Source organism: Sinohyriopsis cumingii, chromosome 13 (assembly GCF_028554795.1).
Source record: "Sinohyriopsis cumingii isolate HCF-2022 chromosome 13, ASM2855479v2, whole genome shotgun sequence".
Classification (NCBI taxonomy): domain Eukaryota; kingdom Metazoa; phylum Mollusca; class Bivalvia; order Unionida; family Unionidae; genus Sinohyriopsis; species Sinohyriopsis cumingii.
In genome coordinates, this window is record NC_142973.1 from 67,919,928 (window position 1) to 67,936,346 (window position 16,419).

The window sequence follows — 16,419 nt, forward strand, 5'->3', positions numbered from 1 at the left end:
GCTAAAATTCAAACGCCGACTGAACTGAACATGTTACACATTAGACAAATTATTATCAAGGTTTCAACCCCCCATTTCTTATTCATACATACATTATCAGTAGACCCCCCCCCACTTATGCAAGTGTATGCATTTGGGTTAACCCAGCCCTCCATGCGTACATACTAAATGGACAGCCCCTTAACCCTTGCAGTTTCTGCTTCAGGTGATGTGTTGCCTCTAACAAATTTTCACGGTATAAGAAAGCTAAAAAAATATTCATGCACCAAAAGAATGGATTGTACATATGCAGAAGAAGGGTTGTATTGATGAGATGCTGCTGCAGTGGATTAAAGAGTTTTATCTCAAGTACACAGTTTTTTTTTATTTTTTAAAATAAAATTTCAGTTGGAGTGCATTTTCTGACATGTAATTTTCGAATGATTTAAAGGTGTCCCATAACTTATGACTTGCAAAAAATGATGTGTCCCAGAACATGCAGTGCACAAAATAAAATTAAAATTAATTTATGGTTTTCCAACAAATACAGTATCCCAACATATACAGTAAATATGGTATCCAGATGCAGGAGGTCATGATTTTGTCTAGAACAGGGCTCTCAAACTCAAACCACCCTGAAGGCTGCATGAGGGCATTTTTGACGGCCCAAGGGTCACACCATCTTTGTTATCTCTCATGACACCTTGTGATGCCAATCATTTTGCGGGCCACACGATAAGGCATGGCTGTGTGTTTGAGACCCCTGGTCTAAAATATAGTTCAGCTGATTTTTAATGAAATGAGAATTGAACTTTTAGGGCATCATTGTTTGATTCCATGCAAGTGAACAACCCCAATATTAAAGATATTTAGTGTTCTACTGTGTAAGTCTAAACCAACCTGCTTTCCATCTGTTTCCAAAGATGACGAGTTACCAAGAAATTTCTTTTGAAATTTGTTTGGCACAGCATAACCACTACCATCCACATACACTTCCATGTCATCATAACTATCTGGATCTTTATACATAGAGGCATCCGCGCCATCCTCCTCCTGGTGCAAGCATTCAGCACTAACACTTTTGCGCATGGATGATGGTTCTGGATACATCTGCCTCGGCAAATCCCAGTGTCTAATTACCAGTAAGTCATCTGCTGTATTTTTGTCTTCCTCATCTGAAAGTTCAGTTAAATAACTTTTGTGACTTGTCTGTACCTTTACATCAGAATCCGAATCTTCATATTTAAACGTATCTGTTGCCACTGAGAAAGGTCGTGGCTTTGTTTTAGGCAGATTAAGGAGTCGTTTATTGACAGCTGTTGAATTATTAGACTGACTAGCATCATTTATTAAAATTGTTTCTTTTTTCTGTATCTTTATGTAAACTGGACTAGACTTTAAATCTGTGCCAATGGCACTTTCAAACTGCTCTCTTGAAACCATTTTTGCTTTTACATATTCATCGTGAGCATGTGTACGAGGCGGTTTCATGGGTGGAACAGGTTTATGACTGGGATCGTGTATAAAAGATGCCTCCAACTTGTCCATTTCATCTTTGGTATCTTTATCACTGGAACTACTTTCACATTTTGACCTTTGCCTGGCAGGTGGGGGAGGCTTTGTTGTAGCTTTAGAAGAACTTGGAGAAGAATCTCTTTTAGGTATTCCTGACTCAAACATTTTCGTTTTCTGAGCCACACTTACAGATGATAATCTGGACATCACATCTGGGCTCATATCAGACTCATAAAACACATCACCTGCCTTGAGACTAACCTTTGTCTGATCACCAGAGCCTCTCAATTCAACAGTTAATGTTTCTTCTTGCCCATCTCTTCCCAAAAATGGATTTTTCAAGAGTTTTTGAGGATTTTGTGAGGGTTCTGTCTCACTTTGATGCCCCATTTTTGATTCCATATATACCTCTATTGGTATTGACCCTGTTCTAGGTCGTGGTGGTGGTCTTCTGGGAGGTGATAATTTCACTGCGTTATATCCTTCTTTACTTGGGGAACTCAATCTCTCATATTTATGCCGAATGTCAGCCATTTTTCCGGGAGGCAGAGATCTAACACTAGTTAAATATTTAGAATTTCTCTGTCTGTCCATTTTTCTGCACCATGCAACCAACCATGTCGGGTTTACGGCAAAAGAGGAAACTTTTCCATCAAATGGTGTTCATTTCATTCAGAGAATTATTACAAGTAAAAATTGACTTAAGTTCCCAGAAAATGATTTTGCACTTGACGAATCACATTATTACATTGGTGAAACATATCTAAACTGACTCAAACTGTTGGATTCTGTGCTGTTGAAACTCTCTGTACCATATCTGAATTTTGTGGTTCCTCTGATAATTTCATCCATGACCATCTCTGAAAAAAAAGTTGACAATGGTTAGTAACTGATCATTCAAATTTTGTGAGATGATACAGGATATTTTTTCCCCAAAACATTAGTAGACTTAAAATAGCTTGACACAAATATTCTTGCTCTGAATCAAAGACACTAAGAAATGATTGTATCCACTACATTAGTTGAAAAAATTGGCTTTTAATGAGGTATTGTAAAATATCCTGGTTGAAAAGAAAAGCCACCCCCATCCCATCACACTGAATGGTTGGTAACTTACATGATGACACAAAACAAAAATATGAACAACAGACTATCCAAGTGTGTGATATGTGGCTGATGTTTTTTATACATTGCTAAGTATTAATCATGTCACTGACTTATCCAATAATCCCATCACTTTGCAATATGTTGTATCTATGCTTAACCTGAATGTTTCATATTTTCTTTCGTTTTCATCAGAATGCAATTCGTATGTACAGTGTATAATCTATTACACGGTTTGGTAGCTACAAATTAAACCCTTAAGTTATGAATGTACCAAACTGTACACAACACTACTGATGCAAGATAAGACCTGATAAACCAATAGTGATACCAAACAACTGGAGTCATGTAGTTACAAACAGTGAGTAAAGAATGCATTATGTGCAGTCTGCTACCAGATTCAGAAGACTGAGGTATTATTTAATCACGTTAATTGTGTTCATGCTTCTAATAATTTTACAGGAGGATTAAATCAGAGGATAATTACTGCAACACTGTGTGTCTGAAGTGAACAGGTTACATTTCGTCATATGCAGAGTGTTTTACAGACACTTGCCTGGACTGGAAACTTTCAGCCAATAAATTTAGAATACTAATAAACAAAATAGGAGCTGGAATATAATTGGAAATTTCACCAACCATTGGGGGAAAAACATGTGCAATAAATCTGTTTATAGCAGGTATGCTATGTTGTTTGTGCATTCATTCATTCGTTCATTTGTTCGTTCGTTCATTCATTCAGCCATTCAACTAAATTTTCTGAAACATACTGCACTGAATGTACTGAGGTTCAATACATGGTGTTATCATTTTATTACTCCATGCTTCTTTTCTGAACCAAGTAGAATTGTTGGCAAAGATCCTAATTAGTTTCAAAAATTTAATTGTCATTTTATTAAAGAGTCAATTAATTCTACAGTAATGGTTTCATGAATCTGTTTGAAAATTGCAAGTCAAAACTAAAGCTATTCAAAAGGAAGTAATCTACAGTATTATTTTTGCTTTTAGGATTTGTGGGTACAACCAGATGAATATGGTTAGAACAGGGCACAGGGGTAGTGCCATACAGGCATGCAATGATTCTTGTATGCAGGACACAGGCGTAGTGTCCATACAGGAAATACAATGGTTCTTTTGTGCAGAGCACAGGAGGAGTGTCATACAGACAATATAATGGTTGTTCTGTGCAGGGCACAGGAGTAGTGTCATACTGGAAATGTATACCATGGTTCTTCTGTGCAGGGCACAGGAATAGTTTCATACTGACAGTACAACAATTCTACTGTGCAGGGCACATGAGAAGTGTCATACTGGAATACAATGGTTGTTCTGTGCAGGGCACAGGAGTAGTGTCATACTGGAAATGTATACAATGGTTCTTCTGTGCATGGCACAGGAGTAGTGTCATAATGACAATACAACGATTCTTATGTGCAGGGCACAGGAGTAGTGTCATACTGGAATACAATGGTTCTTCTGTGCAGGGCACAGGAATAGTGTCATACTGGAAATGTATACAATGGTTCTTCTGTGCAGGGCACAGGAGTAGTGTCATACTGACAATACAACGATTCTCTTGTGCAGGGCACAGGAGTAGTGTCATACTGGAATACAATGGTTCTTCTGTGCAGGGCACAGGAGTAGTGTCATACTGGAAATGTATACAATGGTTCTTCTGTGCATGGCACAGGAGTAGTGTCATAATGACAATACAACGATTCTTATGTGCAGGGCACAGGAGTAGTGTCATACTGGAATACAATGGTTCTTCTGTGCAGGGCACAGGAATAGTGTCATACTGGAAATGTATACAATGGTTCTTCTGTGCAGGGCACAGGAGTAGTGTCATACTGACAATACAACGATTCTCTTGTGCAGGGCACAGGAGTAGTGTCATACTGGAATACAATGGTTCTTCTGTGCAGGGCACAGGAATAGTGTCATACTGGAAATGTATACAATGGTTCTTCTGTGCAGGGCACAGGAGTAGTGTCATACTGACAATACAATGGTTCTCTTGTGCAGGGCACAGGAGTAGTGTCATACTGGAATACAATGGTTCTTCTGTGCAGGGCACAGGAGTATTGCCTTACAGGCAATACAATGGTTCTTAATTAAGGGATGGGACTGAAACATTGAAGGGAAAATTAATTTATGCAAAGATGCCAAATTAAAACTGATAAACTACATATGTTCATTCTAAATATAACACAGTGTTGCTGGACTTGATACAAGTCTTTTACTCCAGCACTTCATGAGCTTTCTTATGCTAATAAGACTATGTACTAAATTTGTAAATGTAATGTTGTATCCTTGAATGTCATTCTTTATGTATGCTAGTGAGCAACACATCCATGTCCTGTCAATGTAATGTTGTATCCTTGAATGTCATTCTTTATGTATGCTAGTGAGCAACACATCCATGTCCTGTCAATGTAATGTTGTATTCTTGAATATCATTCTGTATGCATGCTAGTGAGCAACACATCCATGTCCTGTCAATGTAATGTTGTATTCTTGAATATCATTCTGCATGCATGCTAGTGAGCAACATATCCATGTCCTGTCAATGTAATGTTGTATTCTTGAATATCATTCTGTATGCATGCTAGTGAGCAACATATCCATGTCCTGTCAATGTAATGTTGTATTCTTGAATGTCATTCTTTATGTATGCTAGTGAGCAACACATCCATGTCCTGTCAATGTAATGTTGTATCCTTGAATGTCATTCTTTATGTATGCTAGTGAGCAACACATCCATGTCCTGTCAATGTAATGTTGTATTCTTGAATATCATTCTGCATGCATGCTAGTGAGCAACATATCCATGTCCTGTCAATGTAATGTTGTATTCTTGAATATCATTCTGTATGCATGCTAGTGAGCAACATATCCATGTCCTGTCAATGTAATGTTGTATCCTTGAATGTCATTCTTTATGCATGCTAGTGAGCAACACATCCATGTCCTGTCAATGTAATGTTGTATTCTTGAATATCATTCTGTAATGTATGCATGCTAGTGAGCAAACATATCCATGTCCTGTCAATGTAATGTTGTATTCTTGAATATCATTCTGTATGCATGCTAGTGAGCAACATATCCATGTCCTGTCAATGTAATGTTGTATCCTTGAATGTCATTCTTTATGCATGCTAGTGAGCAACACATCCATGTCCTGTCAATGTAATGTTGTATTCTTGAATATCATTCTGTAATGTATGCATGCTAGTGAGCAAACATATCCATGTCCTGTCAATGTAATGTTGTATTCTTGAATATCATTCTGTATGCATGCTAGTGAGCAACATATCCATGTCCTGTCAATGTAATGTTGTATTCTTGAATATCATTCTGTATGCATGCTAGTGAGCAACATATCTATGTCCTGTCAATGTAATGTTGTATTCTTGAATATCATTCTGTATGCATGCAAGTGAGCAACATATCCATGTCCTGTCAATGTAATGTTGTATTCTTGAATATCATTCTGTATGCATGCTAGTGAGCAACATATCCATGTCCTGTCAATGTAATGTTGTATTCTTAAATATCATTCTGTATGCATGCTAGTGAGCAACATAATCATGTCCTGTCAATGTAATGTTGTATTCTTGAATATCATTCTGTATGCATGCTAGTGAGCAACATATCCATGTCCTGTCAATGTAATGTTGTATTCTTGAATATCATTCTGTATGCATGCTAGTGAGCAACATATCTATGTCCTGTCAATGTAATGTTGTATTCTTGAATATCATTCTGTATGCATGCAAGTGAGCAACATATCCATGTCCTGTCAATGTAATGTTGTATTCTTGAATATCATTCTGTATGCATGCTAGTGAGCAACATATCCATGTCCTGTCAATGTAATGTTGTATTCTTGAATATCATTCTGAATGCATGCTAGTGAGCAACATATCCATGTCCTGTCAATGTAATGTTGTATTCTTGAATATCATTCTGTATGCATGCTAGTGAGCAACATATCCATGTCCTGTCAATGTAATGTTGTATTCTTGAATATCATTCTGTATGCATGCTAGTGAGCAACACATCCATGTCCTGTCAATGTAATGTTGTATTCTTGAATATCATTCTGTATGCATGCTAGTGAGCAACATATCTATGTCCTGTCAAACAGTCACAGAAATGGTCAGCTCATTCATCCACAGGTTTTAAGAAGTATTGTGGTCAAAATTTACATAAATAATACATGTAATTTGCATGATTTTGTGTAATTCAGTTTTACTTCTCTTTAAAATAATGTACTTACCTGTAATGCCTTATACAGGTTCCTTACAATTCTGTATATGCATACCGTATAACAACAATGTGCAACTTCTGCCAAGCACACATAATATTTAACACCACACCTTATAATGTAAATAAGTGAATAAAACCATAACATGGGCCAGATAGAGCATGTGGGTAATAAAATCATAATGTGGGCCAGATAGAGCCTATGGGTAATAAAACCATAATGTGGGCCAGATAGAACATGTGGGTAATAAAACCATAATGTGGGCCAGATAGAGCCTGTGGGTAATAAAACCATAACATGGGCCAGATAGAGCCTGTGGGTAATAAAACCATAATGTGTGCAGATAGAGCCTGTGGGTAATAAAACAATAAAGTGGGCCCGATAGAGCCTGTAAGTAATAAAACCAGGATGTGGGCCCGATAGAGCCTGTGGGTAATAAAACCATAACATGGGCCAGATAGAGCCTGTGGGTAATAAAACCATAATGTGGGCCAGATAGAGCCTGTGGGAAATAAAACCATAATGTGGGCCAGATAGAGCCTGTGGGTAATAAAACCATAATGTGGGCCAGATAGAGCCTATGGGTAATAAAACCAGGATGTGGGCCAGATAGAGCCTGTGGGTAATAAAACAATAAAGTGGGCCCGATAGAGCCTGTAGGTAATAAAACCAGGATGTGGGCCCGATAGAGCCTGTGGGTAATAAAACCATAACATGGGCCAGATAGAGCCTGTGGGTAATAAAACCATAATGTGGGCCAGATAGAGCCTGTGGGTAATAAAATCATAACATGGGCCAGATAGAGCCTGTGGGTAATAAAACCAGGATGTGGGCCCGATAGAGCCTGTGGGTAATAAAACCATAATGTGGGCCAGATAGAGCCTGTGGGTAATTAAACCATAATGTGGGCCCGATAGAGCCTGTGGGTAATAAAACCATAATGTGGGCCAGATTGAGCCTGTGGGTAATAAAAACCAGGATGTGGGCCCGATAGAGCCTGTGGGTAATAAAATCATAACATGGGCCAGATAGAGCCTGTGGGTAATAAAACTATAACATAGGCCAGATAGAGCCTGTGGGTAATAAAACCAGGATGTGAGCCCGATAGAGCCTGTGGGTAATAAAACCAGGACGTGGGCCCGATAGAGCCTGTGGGTAATAAAACCATAATGTGGGCCAGATAGAGCATGTGGGTAATAAAACCATAATGTGGGCCAAACAGAGCCTGTGGGTAATAAAACCATAATGTGGGCCAGATAGAGCCTGTGGGTAGTAAAATCATAATGTGGGCCAGATAGAGCCTGTGGGTAATAAAACCATAATGTGGGCCAGATAGAGCCTGTAGGTAATAAAACCATAACCTGTGCGAGATAGAGCCTGTGGATAATAAAACCAGGATGTGGGCCAGATAGAGCCTGTGGGTAATAAAACCATAACATGGGCCAGATAGAGCCTGTGGGTAATAAAACCAGGATGCAGGCCAGATTCAGCCCATAGGTTATATGTTGCACGTGACTGCTGTATAATATACTCACATGTAATGCCTTTTACAGGTCCACAAATGATCTTTACAGGAATGCTGTATAATGTAAGCACCTGTAATGACAAACACTGGTTCACTACAAAGCTTGATATAAATGCAGTACACAGTACTACCTGTAGTGCACCACACATGTTCAATGCTATTCTTCACATGTACTAAAAGTAACAGCGGATCAATTATCAAGTTTCATAGCTTTGTTGTCAAAAGACATACCAACTTGTATAAAACTGAACATCATACAGTGTAGAAATTTTAATGGATGATTAGTTTGTTGACAAAATGATCTTGTTCTTTAAATAAAGTTATTATTATTATTATTATTATTATTATTATTATTACTACTACTACTGTAAATAATGAAAGCAAACTTTTTTTGACCCGGGATGCATCCTGTGATTATGTTCATGTTGAGAAGATCTTAGAATAATAAAAACAGTTTGATTTTGTAATAAATATATTACACTGTTTTAATGATGTTACTCTCTTTTGTCTTTATTTTTGTTTTCAATGTCTTTCAGATGATATACCTAAACTTACTTGGCACTATACAGCCAGGATTGTGCTGCTGTGTGTGTGTGTGTGTGCGTGCGCGTGTGTGTGTGTGTGTGTGTGTGTGTGTGTGTGTGTGTGTGTGTGTGTGTTTGTACTTATACCCAACTAATGACACTATAATCAGAATTGAAAAAATCTGATGAGAAATGGTAAGTGTTCTTGTGATTTCATTTACTCCAGCACTACTAAAGCCACACAAAAGACATGATGTGGTTCCAGCAATCTCATCAACTCTATTGTAATGACCCTGACCCATAATATTTTATCACAACCAACCCCTACACCAAAAAAGAATGTCCCATTTTTCACTTCTGAGCCTGTAACTTGGACTGTAAACTGACATAAAAAGTAATTAAAAAAGTACCAACATTCGTATCTTATTGTTTTTTCAAATCATGAGCAAAACCACTTATTTTTTTTACCAAAACATTTTCAATAAGAAAATCATCTTCTTCTTTTTGCATCTAGCAAGTACAAATTAAAAAATGATGAATAAAACTAGATATAATTAGGAATACTTCTGTGCAATCCAGTGTTAATGTTTAGAAATAGCTAGAAACTTAATTTTAAGGGGAGCTAATTCTGAACTTCTTGGTGCCCTCCATACTTTGTGAACTTTCTGAAGGTAGAAATCTGACTACCAATTCTCATTTGATTGAATCTCCAGATAAAAATTAAAGTGGCAACTGCAACAGTTCACTAACATGATACCAATTTCCACATAAGAAGTCCAGTGTGCAAAGCTGTACTGCATCAGCATTTGAAGAATTTATTGTCTATCAGCTTTCCACCATTTGTATTGTCGATGAGCTTTCTACCATTTTTATTTTTGATAGCTTTCTACCATTTGTATCATCGATGGGCTTACTACCATTTTTATTTTTGATAGCTTTCTACCGTTTGTATTGTCAATGAGCTTTCTACCATTTTTATTTTTGATAGCTTTCTACCATTTGTATCATCAATGGGCTTACTACCATTTTTATTTTTGACAGCTTTCTACCATTTGTATCATCGATGGGCTTACTGCCATTTTTATTTTTGATAGCTTTCTACCATTTGTATTGTCAATGAGCTTTCTACCATTTTTATTTTTGATAGCTTTCTACCATTTGCATCATCAATGGGCTTACTGCCATTTTTATTTTTGATAGCTTTCTACCATTTGTATTGTCAATTTACTTACTACTTTTATTGTCAATGGGCTTACTACCATTTTTATTGTTAATGAGCTTTCTACCATTTATGCATTTTTATTGCAGACGGGCTTTCTACCATTTTTATGTTCAATCAACTTTCTACATTCTTACTGTCGATCATAGCTTTCTACCATTTTATATTGTCAATGAGCTTACTACCATTTTTATTGTCAGTCAGTGTTCTATTTTTACTCCCAATGAACTTTCAACCATTTTTATTGTGGAAGAGCTTTCTACCACTTTCATCTTCAATCAACTTTCTACATTCTTATTGTCGACTATAGCTTTCTACCATTTTTTTCAATAAGTGTTCTACCATTCCAAACAAAGAATGAACTGCATTGAAAATTTATGGTAGAATACAACTTTTATTTTTGTACATTCTAGAATACAAACTTTAATTAATTTCAAACTTGCAAGCCTGTGCACAAGAAATATTTACAGCAATGTTGTTATTCTAACTGATTGATCAATCAATCGATTTAATCTATCTACCTACCAACCCCCCCACCTACCGATCCATCCATCCATCCATTTACATCCGTTAAAAAGACTTAAATGAACCTACTTAATGAAATCAGGCAAGTTGTACATAAAGCTACTGCTTCAGCCATTCATTTCCTACTTGTTTACTAGTAGTATCACATGTTAAAAGATTGACCTATATTCTTTCTTGTATGAGATAAGCTGTAGCTTTATGTCATTTCATGTCTCAAATGAAGGCTTGATATTTATCCTTTTTTTTTAAACTACAGCTGTTTAGTGTTTAGATTTACAACAGTGCCATAAATGATGTGATAAAAACCACATAGCTAATACATAGTCTCAAATACTTTGGTACACTAAAAGCACCATGAGGACTGAGATAACTATTGGATGATTTAAAAGAATGTGACTTAACCATGACAGATTTATGTATTGGTCCACAGAGGATCTTACATGAGTGCTCTTTTCAAATGGCTCATAAAAGATTGAAATTATTCAATGAGTTCAATAAATTTCATTTGAAATCAGCCCAAATGTTAGATTCCATATATCACATGATAAAAAATACTTATTTTATTTGACCAAAATCACAAAGTACTAAAGTGAAATGACCTTGAAATACTTTCAGATTCAATCAATACGCTTTTCCTTTGCACCAGACATTATGAGGCATTACTACAGGTGTTATGTATCTAAAAATGATGATATGGGTATTTTTCTTTTGTTGTTGTTGTTGTTGTTGTTGTGGGTTTAACGCCATCTTTCAGCACACGATAGGCTATACATGGTGGCCAGTATTAATGGTGGAGGAAGAACCCGGGAAAACCCCAGAAAGAACCACCGACCCACAAGAAGCTACTGGCAAGCTTTCTCACATACCCGCATTGACCGAATCCAAAACTCGAACCCACGCAGACAGAGTTGAGATGGCAATGATCTGTAACAGAGAGCGCTTTAGACCACTCGGCCACTCGGGGCCCCAATAATATGGGTATATTGATATAAATAATACAGTAGTCATGCAATACACGAACTTGTGTCAACAAAAGTTGATTGTGAAGAAAACCCTAAATTGTGAAATGATTCCAAGAATTTAACACATACATGTTTTAGGGAATGTGTAAACTCAGGAATCATGCTTAATACCACAAAATGTTTGGGCAATTTCGATCTCTAGTAAATTTGAGAATAAGCAAATCCCTGAAGATTAAGAACTATCTATATTGCCTCCTTTACTAATCCTGTTTAGTGTTTTTTAAAAACAATTTTATAGGGAATATGAAACATTACCCAATGGATTAAAGACAAAAAGCTGATCTGTTTTACCAAAGGAAGCATAAGAATGATTAAAATTATGTATTACTGCGTTACACATTTTAAAAGTAACATAACTATAACACATATATCTGTGTGCTGAAAAGATCTGATAAGAGCAGCTACTTTTTTATGCTTTTCATTTGGGATGACATTTAATTACAACAGTCATAACCCAATTTCTTACATGTTTGCAATATTTTGTGTTGCGGAAGTCTTTGCAAGCATGGTTACATTTTACAAGAGTATTGTACACAGCAAAATGATATTACATCTTATAACCTTTATCCTTCAAATAACCTTGACCTGCACCATGAACTTGACTACTGTATGATAAAGTGTTAACCTGGGTAAAGTTTCATTAAATTATCTTCAGAGGTTTAAAAGTTATACTCTGGACAAGTTAAAGTCACATTTTCCCTTGCTGTGACCTTCACCTTGTAGCAGGAGGCATGGCTACGACATGCACCATTCTGTCTTTACATGACAATATTATATTCCAAACAGGGATACATGTCACAAGTTAAAATTCCCTTGCTTTGACCTTGAGGCTTGGGGACATGGTTATTATACTCAAATCATGGTATATAATTGCTAAAGTTTCATGAAAATCTCTCTGACGATTGCAAAGTAATGGGGCAGATATTCAATGTAAATGCACAGATACACAGGCAGGCAAAACCATAACTTAATACACCAAACCTAAGATGGACATACAAAAAAAACAACAACAAAAAGTTGCTCATGACATATTTCTTTCAAAGTACAGTATTGACTTGTGAGGAATAAATATAGACAAAATCAGTAAGTTAAAATTGATTTCTTGCACAAATACAGATGAAAACAGCATTCTGTCAACAAAATTTGTCACCCATATCATTATTCTCAAGTAAAGAAGCCATGCTATTGGAGGGGGGGACCCCACCCATTGTCAATGTTTGAAATGAGTATGATTACAGCCCCTCTTTGCAAATGACCTCAACCAAAATATTTAAGCATTTTATTAACTGGCCAGTGTACAAAGTTGACAAAGGAACAAAGCTGCAGTTTCTTGTTCTATGACCATATTACTTTTATAAACTTGTCAGTGTACTGTTTATAGGACAGAATATTACTCTGCAGCTGACACACATAACTGATGAAATGTTTTCCATCACTGATGCAATATTTTACATTTTGATGCCCCCAGACAAGGCAGGCAAATTTTATTTACAGATGGATAAGACAATTAAAACAAAAGCTCATTATTATCAAAGTAGCTTACAACTGAAGTATAATACATGTACACTGCTTCATTCAAACTCAGCAGGTGGTTCTCCCATTTCTCTCAAAACATCACTGCCACCACATGCTGAAAATGTCAGTTTATTGCCAAAATGCCTGCTCTGGCTTGCAACTCATTTTTCATGGAATTCTTAGAACATCGCAGAAAATACAGAAACTAGGACATATGGCGGCAACTATTACAATGTTATTGTTAATTTTCCATCTTTTTTCACCAAAGATCAATCAAAAATGACTGATCTGACAACTCAAAACATGACTGACCCATAGTTCAATGGTCTGTGAAGGCTTTAGTACTATTTACCTGTGTGACTGGGAAGCAGTTTGTGCTTATATTTCTTCCTTCTTAATGCAAATATATCATGTGACAAATATGAAAATGTCTGACCTACCCTTGCTATCCAAACAAACTTCGCATGGAAGGGATACTCTTTATTACAGGAATAAATGACCAAGTCTAAATTTTATCTAATCACTCGTAGTCTGAAGTTACAAAATCTTAATTCAGTCTTTCGCGATGATGGACTTAAAAAAATACCCAACCATAATCATTTAATCCTTATAATTCCAATTCTCCTCCTATTCACAGTCAAATCAGCAGATTCCATCAATGAAAATTTGATATTTAATAGCACATAGTTCTGTTTTATCATTAGCCTCTTCACAAGGTACAGCTAGCCACGTGTTGTGAATCCACTTTGCTTGCAAAAATGATGACAAAGCCCATACAAGATCAAAACACAAAACCCGATGCAGGTCACAATGATTTTTTTTTTACTGAGCAAACATACCTTACATGTTTAGCATTCATTCTTCTTGCTTTCTACACATTTAAATCTTCACCCCACCCTCCAAAGTTTCTCTATTTTAAGAGCGGTCCACTGCTGTTATATTATGGGACTATTACCCTGACGGAAACATGATTTTGAGGCCAAAATACAGTAACTTATGAAGGGGCATTTAGACTTGCTCATATGGTCTGCCATATGCATGGCTGACTACAAATGCATGTTTGGGATGCAGGAAGGACTGTGATAACAGTGTTTGAACTTTAATTGGAGAATATATCTTGGATTGCAAGCTTTGATCTTAAATCATGGAAACGGGAGTGGGGTGACGTTGTTATTTTGAAGGAAGTTACTGCTTGAAAGGATGTCTAGGCATTCCATTACATCCGCTGGAGTGGTCTAGTCACCCTCAGTCCATGACCAGTTTTGTTATCTTTTTAACTCATTAGAAGGAATTGGAGAAACTATACCTAGATTCAGCATTTATTCATGTTTGGTATTCAGTACTTGGGGATCTGCTACCAGTGAATGGTGACTGTTCAATGACCATCACTACTAGCAACATTAATTGGAAAGATTGAGAACTTTACTGGATACCAACAATTACATACTCTGCAGCCGGTATGGGTCAACATCTTTGTTAAAATGGAGTCCAGGCATTTCAAACCTGACATTTTTATTTTCTTGTCAAGAGTTGATACAAAGCTTGAGCAAAAGAGTTGATTGAAAACTTATGAATAAAAGTAATCCCCAGAAGTAAGTACATCAGTATCATGTGACTGTTTGTTGTCAATCACATACTATATATACTCGCCTCCAAGTCAAATCCAACTGCAAACATCATAGATCCTGTCTGCCATAACATATTGTGCCTGAAAATTAGGGACTGTAATTTTTTCTACTGATTACTCTTAGCAAATATCATAGATCCTGTCTGCCATAACATATTTCATCTGAAGATTTGGGTCTATGTAATTTATTCTACTGATTACTCTTAGCAAACTTCATAGACCTGGATCTGCCACTGCATCATGTGATGGCAGATCTGAGTTCGTGCAGTTTGCAGTTGGACTCATAAGCGAGTATGTATGTTGCACAATATACAATTTGTAACAGCTGGGATTGATCAAGGATGAAAAATGCACTTTTGCTTTGAAACTCTTTTGGCATTTATTGCCACATGCTGGGAATACAGTGCATGCATAATAATAACAACTCAGTGCTGTACAGTATCTTCCACGTGGGATTGTGCTTTTATGCAATCTTTTCAAAAGAAATCCCACAAAGCTTCACCCGTGTGCACCCTGATCATGGTTTTTTTTTTAAATCACAAAAGAAAAATAGAAAAATAAACCTGCCTACTATTTTTCTTTAGTGCATGTTTGTCCAGTCAAAGTTGGCTCTAGCATTGGTTAAATTAGATAATGATGATAAAAAAAAACCTTGAAGGTGGCATTTAATTTTCATTTAAAAGCAACATTTTGGCAATCAGAACATCCAAGATTTGTAGTCAAGTCACTGATAGCCACTAGTGTAATGTATTTTCCAGGTTGAACTAATGACAACTGCGGCTAATTGATAGGTGTAAAACCTCTGCAGAAGTACACAATCAGTATTAAATCAATCAATTATGTCTCAAACGAAGGAAGAAAAAAAAACACCAGAAAAATGCGAATCATTTTAACAAACACTGGTAGATAATGACTGACCACTAAAGTTAAATGAGAAAAAGATCTGGAACTGAAAATTACACTGTGTAGCACATGTCATGTGAACTATCTATTCAAACAGGTAAATGTTTGTACTGGTTACACAAGCACTTGCTACAATATTTATAATGATAATAAGCGTGCCCAGAAAATACAGTACAATCAAGTACTTTTCCTCATCCCTTTGAAATTTCGTCTGTCCCCCAGATTGGAGGCCAGGGGAACACAAAATCACCTGCTCATGGGATCAGAGGTGCAACACTGCAAAAGGTTAAATCATCGTGCATTCCAATCAAGAGTCACAATTCCAATATTGACCAAAAAAACACGCATGGAGGATGCATGGAAGCTGCCTCAAATTTGAAATTCTGCTCTATTTCTTTACCTAAAATAGACTAGTTACCATGAAGGTTATAATAATAATAATAATAATAATAATGTTATGTATAGAATGTACATTTAACTGAATTAGTACAATACTAATACTAATCTCCCTTGAAAGTTAACCAGTCGAATGATGAATTTAAGTTGATTTGACTAGCTGGACAGAGGAATTGTCATCCTCAGTCATGGTGTACCATCGTATATATCAATCTTGTTACAATGCAACATAACAGGGGACGACAACAGATAATATATTCAAAACATCATCAGTACCAACAGAAGTAATGAATAT

The 16,419-nt window shown here is 36.5% G+C and overlaps 1 protein-coding gene across 4 annotated transcripts in view; it reads right to left on the minus strand.

Annotated features, from left to right (window-relative positions):
- Positions 1-16,419, minus strand: part of LOC149785778 (uncharacterized) — a 148,901-nt gene that overhangs the window by 110,181 nt on the left and 22,301 nt on the right. For 3 of the 4 annotated variants that reach the window (XM_089979689.1, XM_089979692.1, XM_089979691.1), the window contains one exon: positions 880-2,354. In XM_089979689.1, the coding sequence (XP_089835815.1) occupies positions 880-2,088 (1,209 nt within the window). In that variant the 5' untranslated portion in view covers positions 2,089-2,354. Of the gene's footprint in view, positions 1-879; positions 2,355-8,403; positions 8,663-16,419 lie in introns of those variants that run through there. The other variant, XM_089979690.1, reaches the window with a different exon arrangement.